The following is an 18783-nucleotide window of genomic DNA, read 5'->3' as shown; positions in this document are numbered from 1 at the left end:
AGAAGCAGTGTCGCAAGACACAGCACATCCACAGCAAGGCCGCTTCATTTAATCGGCGACCCCCCCTCTCCGTCCCCCTTTGCATATAAGGAGAGGACGGGGAGAAATCCCTTCGGGCTGCGTCAAAATTTACTCACACATACTACCCCACCCCCCGCCCATTCCTCCTCATGCAGTCACAACATCATCCATATACAACCATTCTCCACTCACCTCTGTCTTCCGTCCTCTCCCTTCCTTCCTCAACAGACATTCCCCTCTTCCCCAAAGCCCCCTTCACCCCATCCATCCACCTCATCCTAGGACGTCCCCTCATCTTCACTCCCTCCACATCTGCCTTCCATACCTCTTTTACTAGTCTTTCTTCACTCATTCTTTCAATGTGTCCAAACCATCCTAATATTCTTTCATCAACCCTCTCTCCCAAATCCTTTTTCACCCCTGTTCTCCTCCTCACCTCCTCATTTCTCACTCTATCTAGCCTAGTAACCCCCGCCATACTTCTCAGACACCTCATCTCAAACACATTCAAACTCCTTCTCTCTTCTTCTCTTATGTTCCACGTTTCTGCCCCATACAGTGCTGTTGGCACAATCACTCCTTCATACAGTCTCCTCTTCGCATCCATTCCCAAATGTCTATTTCTCATTACACTCTTTAAACCACCAAGGCATTTACTCGCTTCTCTCAATCTACATTCTACCTCCACCTTCACTCCACCTTTTCCTGCTACACTTGCACCCAAGTATCTAAAACTATCCACTTCCTCCAGTCGCTCTCCCTTAATGTTCACTTCCAGTCTACTGCCACTTTCACCCCTTGTACATCTCATCACCTTACTTTTACCCACATTTATCTTTAGCTTTCTTCTATCACATACTCTCCCAAACTCTGCCACCAGCTTCCTCAATCCCTCCTCTGACCCTGCCACAAGCGCAGTGTCGTCCGCAAACAACAGCTGGCTCACCTCCCACTTTTCTCCATTTTCTTTAACCATCTCCAATCCCTGACTCACTACCCTAGCATTCACCTCTCGCACCACCCCATCCATGTATAAGTTGAACAGCCAGGGCGACATAACGCATCCTTGACGAAGTCCCACCTTTACTTCAAACCACTCACTCTCTCCATTTCCAATCCTAACACATGCTCTACTACTCACATAAAAACTCTTGACAGCTCCCAAAAGCTTTCCTCCTATCCCATAAATCTGCATAACCTCCCACAGTGCCTTTCTGCCTACCCTATCATAAGCCTTTTCCAGATCCATAAAAGCCCAAAAAACATCCTTCCCCTTTCCTCTAGCTTTCTCACATATCTGTCTTACCACAAAGATCTGATCTACACAACCTCTACCCGTCCTAAAACCACACTGTTCCTCACCAATTACTCCTTCTGTTCCTCTCCTAATCCTCTCAATTAAGATTCTCCCATAAGCCTTCCCAACTACACTCAACAGGCTAATCCCTCTGAAATTACTACATTCACACTTGTCCCCTTTTCCCTTGTAAAGAGGAACTATACAGGCACTACTCCAGTCCTCCGGTACTCTACCCTCTCTCCGCCAACCAGTCCACCATCACTGAACCTCCCTTTTTCAGACATTCTGCATGACATCCATCCAGACCAGGTGCCTTACCTGCTTTCATCATCTTTACAACTGCCTTCACCTCATCCTTCCTTATTTCTCCTCCATTCTCCTCACTCATCACTCTCATTTTCTTCGTATTTCCCACTGCAGCTATCTTTCCTTCCCTATCCTCCTTCACATTCAGCAACTCCCTAAAATATTCTGCCCATCTTCCCCTCACTGCCATCTCTTCCATTATCAACTCTCCATCTGTACCTTTTACCTTTTCTTCCCTACTTGATTCGCCTCCTCTTCCTCTCTTAATTTCTTTCCAAAACATCTTTTTATTACTTTCAAAATTTTCTGTCATACTCCTACCCCATTTCACATCTGCTCTCCTCTTTGCCTCCTTTACCTTTTGCTTTCTCTTTTCTTTTCTTTGTACATCTCATATGACTCCCCTGTCCTCTTTTGTAACCAATCTATGAATGCTCGCTTCTTCTCTTCTACAACCTTCTTTGTTTCCTCATCCCACCATTCACTACCCTTTCTTCTATTTCCCCCTGTCCTTCTTGTTCCACACACCATCCTTGCACACTTTAAGACTCCCTCCTTGAACCATCCCCATGATGATAGCAAATACAGTGTTTCGGAAGAAAGTCAAGCATAAGTACACATGGGAGAGGGTGGTGGAGGGAAGGGTGGTAGATAGAGCGCTAATGGATTATGTAGTGGTAAATAGGATTATGATAGCAAGAGTTAAGGATGTACATGTGCTAAGGGGAGAGGGTGGGGGAATATCAGATCATTTTTTGGTGGAAGGTAAGTTGAGAGTGGAGGATAGATGGAGAAGGAGGAAAGGGACAAAAGGTAGGGAGGTTCTTAGAGTGAACTCCTTGAATGAAAAGGAAAAGGAGAAGGAGTACGAAAAGAAGCTGAAGGAGGAGTGGGAGGGAGTAAAGGATAGAGCAGAGATAATAATATAAAAATAATAAAAAATAAATAGGTAAAGTTAAATAATAATCTAACAGGTAAATAGTAAATAATAATGAATTGACAAATAATAATCAAGGAAATAATAATAAACAAACATATAATAACAATCAAATAAATAATATAAAATAAATGAGAGGCATTACAGCATCTTGCTTAGGTGTTTATCTAAACAGATCCTAAAGCTTTGAACTGAACTACATTGCACTGCCTCTACAAGAAGTTTATTCCATTCATTAACTACATGGTTGGCAAAGTTGTTTCTACCCACTTCCAAATTAAACCTATTTCCTGACAGTTTGAGACCATTATTTCAAGTTGAATTCTCAGTGTGTAAATTCTGTCACTTTAAAATCTTAAAGACCCGTATGTCACCTCTGAATCTATGATTTTTGGGGGAAAACAGATTCATATGTTTTAGTCAATTTTCATATTCATTTTTTATATTTGGACACATGATCCCACCAGAAACCTGTTGTTGGTTACCTAAAGGCTACATGTCTTCAAAAAGAGACACCAGGAGTGATTTCATTGATTTATCATCTCTTCCATGATTTGCTGCCTCTACTAGTTCCCTCCTATCCTCCTCATCCCACATACCATATTTGAACACTGTAGCACTTCCTCCTTATATATACCCATTCTTCTACTGTTTCTATCTTATCCTTCATTAGCTCCCATACTTGTCTCAGCTTCCCCTACAATTCTCTCTCCTTTTCCTTTAACTTGCTCACCTTCAGCACTGCCTTGCCTTCCTCCCTTTTCTCTCCAGTTTACCCCCCATTCCCAGTTTCTTTTCTACAAGATAATCAGTGTTCTTTCACCTAGATACATTTACATCCAGAACTCTTCTATTTCTCCTTTTGGGTACCACTACATAGTCCTATAACACACTCTAACTACCCTGCCACCCACCACCCTAGCAACAAAGGCTTAAGCTTGCATTTTTTTTTAAACACTTTACTTTCCTCTCCTTATGTGAAAAGGTGGAGGAAATACAGCTGAAGTTGACAGAGAGAACTCTAGGGCCAAGTACAGAAGCTAAGTGTCCCCTTGGAGCTGCACCACCAAAAAAGAAAATTGCACTGATAGGAGGTTTTCACAATAGGTGGTAGGTATACAATACTCTCTGATGTCTCGTGAGACCACCACTTCCATGTTCCTCCTATTGGTCCCATTCACTTTAACTTTTTCAAACTGAAATCTGCCTCCCTCCATGGTTGTTTGTCCTTATTCTTACTTATTCACCACTATTTAAAACTCACAGCATGCAGCAGATTCTTTCTAAGCTTCTTCTCTAGATCAACCATTTTAAGCATGTCCTGGTAGGTAGCTGCTGCAACAGTCAAGTCCAGCTCATCTGGTGTTGATGCCATCTTGCAAACCAATTCATCATGAGAGAATACACAATATCGTTTCAAGTTGCTGTAGTGTATCACACACTCACGCCCTATTGCAAGCTGGAGGTGAAAAATGAAAAGTCTGAAAATATAGTACTATAATACACATCAAATATATAATGATTTTTTTTTTTTCTCTCAAAATTGACCTATTTATCCAGAAAAATTCTTCCTGGAACCTTACCCAATCAGATGGGGCAAAGTTGACAGCTTCAGCAAAGTTATATCCTTGGTTAAAGCCAGCATGATATGATCGAGGAAAGGTAATGATGAATTCACCTGCGTGTTGATCCGTCCTAACAATCGGAACACCTATGGAATAGATCAAATGTCATTATCATTTTACATATAGTGCATCATCAGATATAAATAATCAACTAGGAGCATTTACCAGGAGGCAGGTTACCATCACCAGTCCCCACAGTCTCTCCAAGCAAGCTCCCAAGCAGCCACCCTTCCCATTCCAAAGTACACTCAACAGGTTCACCGAGTTTTACAATACAGTCTCTGGTTTGATACAAATTTATTCCAGAGATACCTCCTCATCCTCCAATGGCACTTCATACCAAAGACATCATGATGCCTCTTCATGTCAGCATGCAATGCTTTATGTCTCACAGACATACAGCAGGACTGGGAGCACAAGTGACTTGAAGATTTAGGTTTTAGCCCTCCTGCATAAATATGGACGATGATATGATTTAACATCACAAACTCCCCCCTATCAGATGGCTAGGACAGTGCCCCTCACAGAGGACTTTGTAGCATGGAATTTAATGAACCATACCCTTGGTTCAATTTTGCTGGTGGCAGGATTTGAACCACCATCCCCTCAACCTTCACCAAAAGTAACGACACCCTAACCCACTCAGCCAGGTTATGGTGGGCTTACATTCACCTTGTATGTCAACATGTTCATTGCTTTACTTCGTTCTCACTCCTGGCACCACCAATGCATGAATCCTTCAAGGTTAACTACCCTTATCCAATCTGTGCCCATACGTTCACAAACTATCACTTGGTACTGCCATATTCAGCAATACCATACAATGCACATCTCATTTACACTGCCTGAAAATATTTTGTATTCATTGCATAGGCTTTGTTCCTTTTCATAAGTCAGTACAAATATGACTATTAGCACTATTAAAAAAATAAATTATATATATATATATACATATATATATATATATATATATATATATATATAGATATATATATATATATATATATATATATATATATCTTACCACTTTTCATCAAAATGTTGGGATTCATTATGGTGACCAGCTGGTGCAGAAGATCAGGCTGTGCTTCAAATAGCTCAGGTGCCGCACCTATCATGGCAGTCTCAAACTGCTCAGCTTTTCCTCCAGGCACTCCATACCAGGTTTTGGGTTCTCCCCTGCAGAGGAAAGAGATCAAGTTTAGAATTACCATTTACCTAGCATCAAACATGTCAAGATATACAGACTGATAGAAGGACAGGGAATGAAAGACTAAAAATAATGACAAATGAAAGAGAGGAAAGAGAATTCAGGACATTGGTACCCATATATCAAAATAATTAAGCTAGACTGATCATCTCCTCATTTCTCACTCTATCTACTAGGCCACCCTTCCATCCACCACCCTCTCCCTTTGTACTTGTGCATGATTTTCTTCCTAAACACTGTGTTAGCTATCATTAATTCTCAAAACACATCTCTACCATCATCTCTCCTACAATTTTTTCTAGGAACTCCACACTTCCCTATTGATTCCTGTAATACCCTAGCATTGAGATCTCCCAATACCACTACATTGACATACATACATATACCAAGGCTTTTTCCCCCTTACAAGGGAGGTAGCCAAAAAGGAAAAGGCATAAAATCATTCCAACCTATTCCATCCCTGAATACACTCCACACCCCTCCACCCTCCCTCTTATCTTAGCACCTCCTTTCTAACTATGATTATTATCAAAAAGACCTTTCTAAAACTATTCACATTTGTCCTCTTTTCCTTTGTAAAGTGGAACTATATTGGTACTCCTTCAGTCATCTGGTACACTCCTTCCTCCCTTGGACATATATTAAACCTCACTAGCCAATCTACTACAGCCATAACTCCCTTTTTCAAAGATACTGCATGACACCCATCCAACCCAGATGCTTTACCAGATTTCATCATTTTCAATGCTACGTTTACCTCACATTTTTCTATAACCCTGTCACTTTCCTCTTTCATCACAATGATTTTTTATAGTTCCTCCCACTTACATTAACATCTGTTCATCTACACCTTTACCTTTTCCTCTCCACCTAATTCATCTCCCTCACTCTCTTCACTTCCTTCAAAAATATCTTATTCTTTAAAAAAAAGTTCTGTCTCTGCACAAATGATTGGCATTATTATAAATGGAAAGGGGTGAATGAAAGGGGGTTGTGTATAGATGATGCTGTGATGCATGAGAGGGAGTGGGTGGGGGATGGGGGGGGGTTGAGGAAGTATGTATGAGAAAAAAAATTGATGCAGCCCGAAGGGATTTCTCCCCATCTTCTTTTCTGAATGGGGGGGACGGAGAGGGGGGGGTCACCGAATTTATGAAACGGCCTTGCTGTGGATGTGCTATATCTTGTGACACTGCTTATGACCCAGGGCAGTGGACAGGATACAGGGATTACCCGTCATCCAGGAGGTGCCAAGATAAGAGAGAGGAGGGTGGAGGGAAGTGAAATATATAGGAAATGGGTGGGAGTGGTTTCTATGCCTTTTTCTTTTTGGCTACCCCCCATGAAGGGGTAAAAAGCCTTTGGTATATGTATGTATGTATTATAAATGGACAGAAGGGAGATGTTTCTCTCCGTTGTCCATCTTGTGAAACCACCGCACACAGAGGTGCTTATTACTTTCTCATAAGATAATCAAGAAGAGGAGGAGAAGTAGAGCAAGATAAGCAAGAGGAAGACTATGAGATCAAACATATAGAACAGCAGAAAGATGTACCAGAACAACAGTAGGAACATCTGGATGAAGAGCAAGAAGAATATGACTACAAGAAAGATGAAGAAAGATGAAGAATATATCAATATAATTGAGCATAGAAATATACTTCTGTGGAAATACAAACTTTGCTGAGTACTTACCTGTGCTGGTAAAGCATGCAAGATCACTAAAGCACAACCCACAACTATAAATTATGATTTATGTTCTCAACTCCGAATCATTGATATATTCATGTTCTTCATTCTCATACAACACCTAAGCAACCCTATTGGTATACTAACCAGTGTAGATAGTTAATAGAGTAGCTCCAATGATCCTCATTATGCCAGCAAAATGTAGAGAAGCACATGCCTACATACATCCATGGTACTTTCATCCCAGAAATGTCGCAATTGATGTGACCCAAAACAGAACCTTCAAGTACAGGAAGGTTGTTCAGGTTCCATCCACTTACTGCATACTCCTGTAAAGATTAGTTACACATCACACTTCAAGTCCCGTAAATTACAGGAAATTACATTATGCAAAAACGTAGGAAAATGTAGTTATGAGAGTCCTGACAACTAGTCAGCTAGGGACTGGTGAAGAACATACACAGGCATCGTTTATTTATGAATCCTGACAACTCTAGTCAGCCAGGTACTATCAAAGAATATACGCAGGTGCTGTGTGGTTACGAGAGTCTTGGTGACTCTCGTCAGCCAGGGACTGGCAAAGAACATACACAGGCATCATGTATTTATGAGAAACTCCTAATAACTCTAGTCAGCTGGGGAGTGGCAAAGGACATACATCAACTGATAGAGGAAGAAGCCTTGTCCACCCTTGGTCGACTGTATATTTCTTGAGTAAAAGCAGCAATGACTGCAACAGCACTGCATTTGGCCTCTCTGTATATTTCTTCCTTCCCAAAAGTGTCTCGCATCTCCTTGTATCACTTTTCCTGGTTACATCACCAACTACGTACCTGAGCAGTGCATCAGGTAGCTTGGACCTAGATACATTTCAGATGTTCAAGTATAGGGCATTTGCTTTATCCACTAAGACCTGTCAAATGTCAAACTGGATCCATTTTCATAACTCCCTTCTCCCACACTTCATTGTTACACACCATCCCTCAATATACATCATTATTAAATGACATCAAACATCCTCAATACAGTATGCAACACATTACAAGTACACATACCTAAGAGATAATATATACATATAGAATATACACATAAGAACTTGACAATGGCAGATTTGAAATATTATTATATTCATGCTAGGGCATGACACACTCATCCAACCCAGGTGTCCTACCAGCTTTTATCATTTTCGAAGCTCCTTTTACCTCACCTCTTCCCACATTTCTTTAATTTTCCTCCCCCATCATTCATTTTTTTTCCAACCGCAAAATGTGACACACATCATGATGAAAAGTGTGTAACTGTGACATACATCATATGATGCGAAGGATTTTCTTAAAATTGGCGGTCTACATTTTGCTCCTTTATGTCCACACACTACACCTACTCACTCACGCATCCTTTGTTCTCCTCAGACATCATGGAAGGGACAGATTAGTCACCTCCACATGACCCACAACAAAAAATACTCATTTGAAAACGAAACAATGGATGACTGAGGCACCAGTAGTGAGGAACAATGTGTGAAAAAATAGCAGAAGAGTTCCCCCATTGCTCACCTGTGCATGACCACCACTCACCACCCACTACCTTGAAGTGACAAAATGTCCAACTTTGCTACACCACCACATCTGAGGTAATGCATATAATTAACTAACATTTTGTTTTTCTATATTTTTCCTTCCAATCTTTCATTTCATAACAGTAAATCTTTCTTTTGGGAACTTTTTTCAACCTCAAACAATTGTGCACCACAGGTATGACCAACACCCTATTGTTGGGTTAAAGCCTCCCACTCCCACAATCAACTGATCTCTACATATACAGTAGAACCTCTACTTACGATTGCCTAAACATACAAATTTTCCAACATACGATGTGAAATTCGATCTAATATTTGACTCTACACCCGAAGTAATTTCCAACATACGAAGTCGTCGCAGTTTCGCATATATAAACTAAGTTAGTTTAAAGTTCACCCATAGTAAGTTAGAGTAGTCTAATTTATGATACGTATCTCAGTCACCACCTCTCTACCCACACCTACCGTCTCCTGTATCGCCAAGCCTACACCTCCATCCGCCTGTCTCTTTTATTGATCATTTCCTTATAAATTATTTTTCTTTACATCTCTCTTATATACAGTAATACATTTGTTTTATTGCTATGTGTAATCATCTGCAGTACAGTATTTATCAAGGAGTTATCACAGGTTTTTGGGCTGTGGGACAAAATAAACGAATTAGTGTATTTTTATGGGAATATTTGATTTAACATACAACCATTTCAACATACAAAGTAGGTCCTGGAACGAATTAAATTCATATGTAGTGGTTCTACTGTGTGTGTATATATATATATATATATATATATATATATATATATATATATATATATATATATATATATATATATATATATATATATATATATATATATATACACACACACACACACACACACACACACACACACACACACACACACACACACACACGTATGTATACAGGGAGAGGTATACTGAATCTACAGATGAAAAGATTCTGCACCCATTCACAAAGCAGCTGGAACAATACTGAACACGTATCATAAAAAAAATAATGCAATATCAACAAGCCTTCCTCCAAAACAAACTTCAATCTCACAACACCAGAAAATAGATGGGGAGATACTAAAGAGAAATAGCAATATAACTCACCTGATCAGCTGGCAAAAGATTTCTCGAGTTTTTTGTTGGAAATCCTGACCCATGGTCCATTGTGTGAAGATCTGCTCCATATTCCACTGTCACATCCTCATCAATAGATGATACAATACGCCAGAATTCCCGCTCTGCCATCTCAGTTGGAACAAGCTGTAATAATTCACCAGTAAGCATGAATACTAATAATAAAAGGAACTGGATGTCATCAACAATTCTGATGAAAAATCTTTAAAAAAAATTAGCCAGACAAATAGCAAAAGACTTAATATTCCATATTCAAATTACAAGCAAATGTCCTTGCCTTCCATGAAATGCCTTTCCCTCCTTTTGGGTACAAGACAAAAAGAGGCAAACAATCAACACATTCTAAAAATCCATCATATATTCATAACACACAATGCCAGACAGAGTTTGGGGATGGGGTAAGAAAAAGGAGGGTCAGAGGTTATGAGGAAGGTTTCATTTATATGTGTGTGTATGTGTATGTGTGTGTGTGTGTGTGTGTGTGTGTGTGTGTGTGTGTGTGTGTATTTACCTAGTTGTATTTACCTAGTTGTATTTTACGGGAAGGGGAGCTATGCTCGTGAGGTCCCGTCTTCATATCTCATTTTATCTAAACTATTTTTAAATTCATGTATTGTTTTTGCACACACCACTTTCTCATCTAACTTGTTCCAACTGTCTATTGCTCTGTGAGGAAAGCTGTTCTTTTTCAAATCTCTTCTATAGTTGTCTTTTTTTATTTTCTTTCCGTGTCCTCTTGTATTTCTGTCATCCCATTTTATCAGATTCTCTCTATCAGTAATTTCTATGCCTTTCATGATTCTGTAAATAGCTATCAAATCTCCTCTCTCTCTTCTTTGCTCTAGTGTCTGTAGTTTAAGTTTTTGTAGTCTCTCTTCATATGATAGTTTTGAGAGTGTTGGTGCCAGTTTTGTAATTGCTCTTTGTATTCTTTCAAGTTTTTTTATACATTTTTTTGTACTTGGTGACCATATCGTTGCTGCATATTCTAATCTTGGTCTTATCAGGGTGATTAGGATTTTCCTCACCATTTCTTCATCCAGGTATGTAAATGCCACTTTGATTGTTCTTATTAAATTATAAGTTTCTCCAAAAATCTTATTTATATGTTTCTCAGGTGACATATTATTCATAACAATGACTCCCAGGTCCCTCTCATTTTCTACTCTTTTTATTCCTTCTTCTCCCAAATTATATGATCCTGTTATTCTGTTTTTGCTTTTTCCAAATTCCATTATACTACACTTTTTTGTATTGAACTCTATCTCCCACTTCCTACTCCATTCTTGTACTTTATTTAGATCTCTCTGTAGTGATTCACAATCTTCTTCAGTTTTCACTCTTTTCAGTAATTTTGCATCATCTGCAAAGAAGCTCATATAGCTTTCAATTCCTTCATCCATATCATTAATATATATAGCAAACATTATTGGGGCCAGAACTGTTCCCTGCGGGACACCGCTTATTACTTCATTCCATTTTGAGTGCTGATCTCTTATCACTACTCTCATTTTTCTTTCTTGCAAAAAGTCTTCCATCCAATTTAGCAATTTACCTTGTATTCCTCCTTCATATTCTAATTTCTTAAGCAACTTCTTATGTGGTACTTTGTCAAAAGCTTTTTTTAGGTCTAGAAATGCACAATCAGCCCATCCATCTCTTTCTTGTATTATATCTATTAGCCTTGAATAGAAACATATTAAATTGGTGACGCATGATCGTCCTTGTCTGAATCCAAATTGCCTTGGATTTAGTACGTTGTTTTTTTTCCAAGTATTTTACCCATCTACTTTTGATAATTCTTTCACATATTTTTGCTATTGTACTTGTTAGAGAGACTGGTCTATAGTTGGTAGGTTCTTCTTTATTTCCTCCTTTATATATAGGTACTATATTTGCTTTTTTCCAATCTTCTGGAACTTTTCCTTCTTTTAAGGAACTGCTTATTATGCTATGTATTTTGTCTGCCAGTTCATTCCTGCATTCTTTCAGAATCCAGTTTGCTATTTCATCTGGCCCATGCGATTTTCTGACATCAAAATTACCCAAGTGTGTCAATATTTCATTCTTTGTTACTTCTATTTCTTCCATAGGGGGGACTTTTTCCTTCCACTCAATCTCTTCAGGTTGTATATTTTCCCTTGTAAACACTGATTTAAAATGTTTGTTCATAATTTCTGCCATTTCCATTTCCTCAGTGTATTCAACTCCTCCTTGTCTTAATTTCTCCAAGTCTTGTTTGTTTTTCAGTTTATTGTTTACAAATCTGTAGAATAGTTTTGGTTGATCTTTACACTTTTCTATAACATCTTTTTCATATTTTCTTTTTTCCTCTCTGCACTTTTGTACATATTCATTTCTATAACCAGTATATATTTTCCATTTTTCAGGTCTTCTGTCTTTTTTCCATCCGGTCCAGGCTTTGTCTCTTTTGTCTTTTAACTCCCTACAACTTTTGTTGTACCAGCATTTTACATATTCTTTTTCTTGTTTTTGTCTTGGGACATACTTTTCCACTCCTTCTTTGTAAATTTTTGTCAAAATATTCCATTTCTCTTCCACTGATGTTTCTTCTTTGTATATTTCTTCCCAGTTTTCTTGTTGGAAGAATTCTCTTATTTTATCAAAGTTTGTTTTTTCATACATCATTCTTCCTTTTCTATATTGTTCATTTCTTTTCATATATTTTTCTTCATTAAGTTCCAGTTCAATCAATATGTGGTCACTTTTACCTATTGGTGTTTTATATTCAATCTTGTCCACTATTCTAGGTTCAGATGTAATTATTAAGTCTAGCCTCGATGGTTCTTCTTCATTTCTATACCTAGTGTTCTCTTGTATCCATTGTGTCATTGAATGGTCAGTAATCATCTCAAGTAGAGCATTTCCCCATGAGTCATCACCACTCTTTACTGTCATTTCTTCCCAGCAGATTTCTTTGCAATTAAAGTCGCCCATCATAACTATTCTTCCTCCGTCTTCCATTATTTTAGTTAATGCTATCTTTGTGTCCTCTAACATACTTTTATGTTCACTCTCCTCCCATGAGGCTGTTTTCGGAGGCACATAATTGATCACAAATTTTCTGCTCTTCTTATCTCGGTCTTCCACTTCTATCATAATCATCTCTACTGTATTCTTTCCATATATGACACCTTTCACGTTTATATCCTTCTTAGTCAGGAACATAACTCCACCCCCTTGTTTTTTCTCTCTGTTTCTAATCCAATAATTGTATGTATCATGTCCTACACTGTTGGGTGGTAGTGGGCCTTTTAATTTTGTTTCTACAATTCCCATTATGTCCGGTTCTTTTTCTTTCAAATAATCATTCAGTTCATTCAATCCTGTTATCAATCCATCTATATTTGTGTAAGACACTCTTAGTTTTCTGCCACTTCCATTGTATTCTCTGTTTCCCTTATGTTTTTCTTTAGTATGTCGAACTGCTTTATTTTCATGTTCACTACTCTCCAATAGAATCTCTCTTTCTCTGACTCCGTTCTTTCCTCGTTTTTTGCCTTAGCTTCAATTCTTTTCTGCTTTTCTGCCTCTCTTTCCTCCTTATTCATTTCTCTTTTTATCCATACCTTTTTATATTGATCATTTGTTGCTAGTTTCCCTGTCTTGGATAGAATTTTCTCTGCCGTTGTTTGTGACCTGAATTTAATCTTAATTGGTCTGGTCTTATCTGTACTATATTTTCCGAGTCTGAATTTTTCCTCAATTTCCTTTATAATTTCTGGTTCATCTTCCTGGACTAATTTTAATAAACTGCTTACCCTTTCATTTTCCTCCTTGATTCTTGCGGTTCTATCTGGGTTATGTTTCTCTTCCATTCCTAATATAATTATACATTTCTTTTTGTCAGCTAATTCTCTTACTATATTCTCCTTCTGTCTCATCACTTTAATAACTGAGTCTTCATTATGTTCTTTCAATTGCTGTTTGACTATGTCAGTGAATGAAACCTTATTCCCTTCTTGAGTTATTCTCCAATTTTTAGCTTCTGTAGCTATTTTCTCACTGTTTTCATTACTATTCTTCTTCAATTTCTCATTCTCCTCCTTTACATTTCCTAACTGTCTTTTTAGGTCCTCTACTTCTTCAGTTAAGTTTCTGTTAGCCTTCTCTAGTTGTTCCAACCTTTCAATTCTTTGGAAAATGGAGTCTACACTACCTAACTTACGTTCCAAGTCCTCGATCACCTTATCAACTCTCTCCTCTAGTCTTATCAGTCGGGGGGGGGGTTGTGTCCCCCCCACCCTCTTTAAATCCCTGGAACATATTCTCGTCACTTTCTACTGTATTGCTCCTCTCTATACTTCTAATCTTTACATTTTTATTTGCCATTTCGTCATCACTGAGCTGGTCCGGTGGTCGTTTCATGTTGACCTTACGCCCGTCTGCCTGGGCCAAGTCCTCCACATCCTCATTTCCTTCCATTTCCCCAGCAATCCCTCCCCCTCTCCTCTTTCCTTACTTTCCCACTACCTCACGAGCAATTTCCCCCCCCCCCTGCAAATACAAAAAGGCACTTCTCTTTGCGTTGGTATCCACAATCTGCACTTTTCTTCAGAGCGTTCGTCAAGCCGTCCGTTCGTTGAAAGTGTGTGTGTGTGTGTGTATGTATGTGTATGTGTATATGTATATGTATATGTATATGTATATGTATATATATATATATATATATATATATATTTATATATATATATATATATGTATATATTTATATATATATATATATATATATATATATATATTTATATTTATATATATATATGTAGATATATATATATATATATAATATATATATATATATATATATATTTACACACACACACACACATCCATGGGCACAGACACACATGGAGGAAGTGGATAGTTTCAGATACTTGGGTGCGAATGTGATAGGAAAGGGAGGAGTGGAGGTGGAGGTAGAATGTAGATTGAGAGAAGCGAGTAAATGCCTTGGTGGATTAAAATGTGTAATGAGGAAAAGACATTTGGGAATGGATGCTAAGAGGAGACTATATGAAGGAGTGATTCTGCCAACAGCACTGTATGGGGCAGAAACATGGAACATAAGAGAGGAAGAGAGAAGGAGTTTGAATGTCTTTGAAATAAAATAGCTGAGAAGTATGATAGGGGTTACTAGGCATGATAGAGTGAGAAATGAGGAGGTGATGAGGAGAACAGGGGTGGAAAGGGAGCAGGGAGATAGGGTTGATGAAAGAGTATTAGGATGGTTTGGACATATGGAAAGAATGATTGAAGAAAGATTAGTAAAAGAAGTGTGGAAGGCGGAGGTGGATGGTGTGAATATGAGGGGGCGTCCTAGGATGAGATGGATGGATGGGGTGAAAGGGGCTTTACATTGCAATGAACATAGCAATAAATATTATAAAGACTCAACTGGCGATAAAAGTTATTTGAAGATATGTATATTGTGATCACTGTGATCCTCTTCAGTATGGTTTTACAAAAGGTGGTTTGACATACAGTATGTAAATTATGAAAAAGTGAATTAGTATTGTGTTTCTCTGCTAATGTAATATAATCATGCATTAGTTCCTGGCATTACATAACACATTTCTGGCAGCCGCCAGGTGCACAATGTTAAGGCTGCCTTGGCCAATCAGGTTCAATCTCCAAAGATGCTAATCCTACGGGCCAATCAGAGGTGATTTTTGTAGGAGGAACAAGCACCCTAGTGGGTGTCAGGCAGTTAGTTTGAGAAGATGAGTGCCAGGTAATGGACGTGTGGCCTCTGGCGAGATTGTTGGCAGATGTAAGTCCTCTGTACTCCCCTATTTGTATGTGATATAATTAACTAAGCTAGTAATTCATTTAGGTGTTATGTGACATCTATGGCAGTGATGAGGGAAGCCTAGACAGTGAATCTCTTGGTAATGATTTCTCTTTCACCCCAGTTAATAGTGATTAATGAATGGGAATCTTCAGTTTTAAAATTTGTTACTCAATTGTATGTCCTTGGTTATAATCATCTCGTTAATCCTATTAATTTTAATGAATGGTGTTAAACTTTCCAATTGGGTTTTTTTTTTTTTACTCTTCACCAAAAAAAAAAAAAAAAAAAAAAAAATTAATGGCAGCCTTCAACCGAGTTACCCAAAGACATAGGGTCTTGGGAACTTATTCATACAATCTTAGAATTCTTACTATATATACTATGAGGAGATACATAGAGGGGACATGGGGAGGTAAGCACACTAATGTGGTCCATCTGAGCCCAAGTCACGATGACCCCAAGGTCATCCTCACCATGGGTCAAATGTTTGCGTGACAGGTGGTAGGTTCAGGTCAAGGGGTCCACCCAGACCTGAACCTATTATCTCTCGCACAAACTTTTGACCTGGGGTCAGTCTGACCTTGGGGTCATCATGACTAGAGCTCAAACAGACTATGCATTAGCATGCTTACCTCCCCATGTCCCCTCTATTCCCTGTTAGCATATGAATGTCAACCCACCCACCACATTGAGGAGCCATAAATGAACGGCAAAGGACTTTTGTCTTTGTACCTCCTATTTTCACTTTGCACTCCTCTCCAATCACATTACCCTGACACCTCCCTCTGCCTCAGTCTTCCTACCCTCCCCTATATCAAATCATTTCCAGAAAAACCTTACCATTCTTCTTAGTGCTTTCAATTCCATTTCTATTTTCTTTACAAAATTCTGTATTGATCTAACCTTGTATCCAATCTCCACTTGGCCTACCTCACCTTGTATTTTGTTTCCACTTTTATCTTTTATACACTTCCATTTATTTGCATTTTTTTTATCGCATATATCTCCCCATCTCTTTGAAACATATCTTTCTCTGGGTAACTTATGGTACCATCCAAAGGTTGTTGCCAATTTCCTGGAAGCTGCAGGTCTTCTGCAAGAGAAACCAGGGCCAACAGATTTATTGATTTGCAACCAATCTTGGTCATTTCTTTTCTGTTGCCACATCCTTCACTTTTGCGTTCCAACATCACTGCATCTTCTGTTCCTTTCCATCCTCCCTATTTCATATGGTATAGATATACAATGAAATCATTACCTAATAAGTAAAAACCAAGGGATATACAAGGAAAAGAGGAAACTATATGAAAAAGTTAAAACTTACATGTACTGGCATGTTGAAGTAGTCCTGTTTAAATTTATCAGCCATTTCCCCAAAGGACTGCAGGGTGTATTCCTTTTGTGCTTGCTCAAATCCAAAGGCCTCAACTGGTTTGCTAACCTCTACAGCCACACATTTAGGACATCGCCAATCCCCTTTTGAAGATAATGATACTGTTAGGATTCAAACATATTACATAATCTACATAAATGGTACTACAGTAGTTTCCAATTACTATCTAAAAAATTAATATATGGTAATGACTACATGTTACTGTGCAGTACTATTTCCACAGTAGCATGCAGCCAATGCTTTAGGTAACGTTTTGGGGCACCCCTATGGATTATAGCCACACAATTTTGTCTGTACTCCTAGAGGAATGATACTCCTTTTATACTACCAATATCACTCTGTTAAGCTGTTCCCCTGAAACTGTCCTGTAACACTCCTTTTTCCTTTCCCGTAAGGTAGGGGAAGAAAAAAATTCTGCCATCGTGTTTCCCATACTAGTCTTAAAAGGCAACAAAGTGGGACAGAGTGATGGGGCTATGAGAAATCAAGGAATAAGTAAGTCTGGGAAATTTCCAACCAGATCCCTAAAGTTTGGTTCACTCATGTGCTTGGTTGTGGTAGAGATGAGAGTAAAAAAGGAAGAGATGGGTAGTAGGTTTATGAGAGGGAAGATTGTACTGGCATTAAGTAAAACCAAGTTGAAAGGGAGGGGTGATTTCAAGTTTGGGGGTGCAGTAGGGGTCAGGGAGGGAAAGGGTGGCTCTACTTGGAAGTGAAGATATAGGAAAACATGTGGTGGAGTGAAAGTTTCTTCAAGGTTAATGTGGGTGAAGCTGAAACTGGAATGGGAGTAGAGGGTCTTTGTATGTGAATATGGGTCTGGTAGTGTAAAGTGCGTAGAGGAAATGGAGGTTTTTTTTTTGGATTGCTTTAAAAGTGCTAAGAGTTTGGGAGGAATGTCAATGTAGTGTTGGGGGATCTCAATGCTAGAGTAGGGGTTGAACCAATGGATGGAGTAGAAGGGAACTTTGGAGTGCCTTGTAAAAATTATGGTGGAGAGTTGTTATTGTCATTCCCTAGACTGTCTGTTCAAGCACTCCCGTTTCCCTACAAAACTGTATTTAAATCCAAGTACCAAGCACAAGTACATGTGCTTAGACCCAACCCTGACTCAAGGCAACAAATAATTCATTCAGCACATTGTGATAAGAAACTGGCAACAACTATACCTTTTGGAATGTCCATTAGCGGTGGGACTAGACAGAATATGTGATAAGAGTCATCACATCCATCACACAAGAGCATCTGGTCTTCTGCATCACCACGTCCACAGTTGAGACAGATATATTTGGCAAGCTGCAGACAAGGAAAAGATAATACATTTTAAGCCTGCATACTACCGTCTGACAATGCAGACTATCACTAAATCTAAAGGAAAGGAAAACCAAACCAAAAGAACACGAAGACAAAAAAAAATCTACAGCATTCTCTCTACAGCTGGGGGGTGGGGTTGGGGGGTGATAGAGAGGGGGTAGGTCCACACTTGAGATTGCTGTTTTGTGACCACTTCACTGTGCATCACTGGCTGGCATTTCTAAATCCACTTGGATCAACAACTATGATGGGTACAAGCCCAATGATCTTGTGTGATGCAGAACTACACCACATGAAGTACTTACTGGATCACTGTACGAATAATCCACCTTCTTGCCTCGAGTCTTTCCCTTATCTTCTGGAGAAACATTGTCAAAGTCTGCCATCTTGGGTCCAGCCCCAAGGAACTCCAGCCTCTTGAGCTCTTTGATATCACTCTTATCGTCCTAAA

The 18783-nt window shown here is 38.8% G+C and overlaps 1 protein-coding gene across 5 annotated transcripts in view; it reads right to left on the bottom strand.

Annotated features, from left to right (window-relative positions):
- Kdm5 (Lysine demethylase 5) overlaps positions 1–18783 on the bottom strand; it is a 107814-nt gene that overhangs the window by 61533 nt on the left and 27498 nt on the right. For 3 of the 5 annotated variants that reach the window (XM_076179829.1, XM_076179830.1, XM_076179831.1), the window contains 7 exons: positions 18188–18314; positions 16950–17101; positions 9784–9939; positions 7236–7417; positions 5214–5368; positions 4148–4275; positions 3829–4023 (listed from right to left, as the gene is read on the bottom strand). In XM_076179829.1, coding sequence (XP_076035944.1) covers positions 3829–4023; positions 4148–4275; positions 5214–5368; positions 7236–7417; positions 9784–9939; positions 16950–17101; positions 18188–18314 — 1095 coding nt within the window. Of the gene's footprint in view, positions 1–3828; positions 4024–4147; positions 4276–5213; positions 5369–7235; positions 7418–9783; positions 9940–16949; positions 17102–18187; positions 18315–18637; positions 18779–18783 lie in introns of all 5 variants that reach the window. The other 2 variants (XM_076179827.1, XM_076179828.1) reach the window with 1 other exon arrangement.

The sequence above is a fragment of the Oratosquilla oratoria genome, chromosome 43 (genome assembly GCF_046742065.1).
Source record: "Oratosquilla oratoria isolate Oo_2021 chromosome 43, ASM4674206v1, whole genome shotgun sequence".
In the NCBI taxonomy this organism is placed as follows: domain Eukaryota; kingdom Metazoa; phylum Arthropoda; class Malacostraca; order Stomatopoda; family Squillidae; genus Oratosquilla; species Oratosquilla oratoria.
This window is presented reverse-complemented; position numbering and strand designations above follow the sequence as displayed.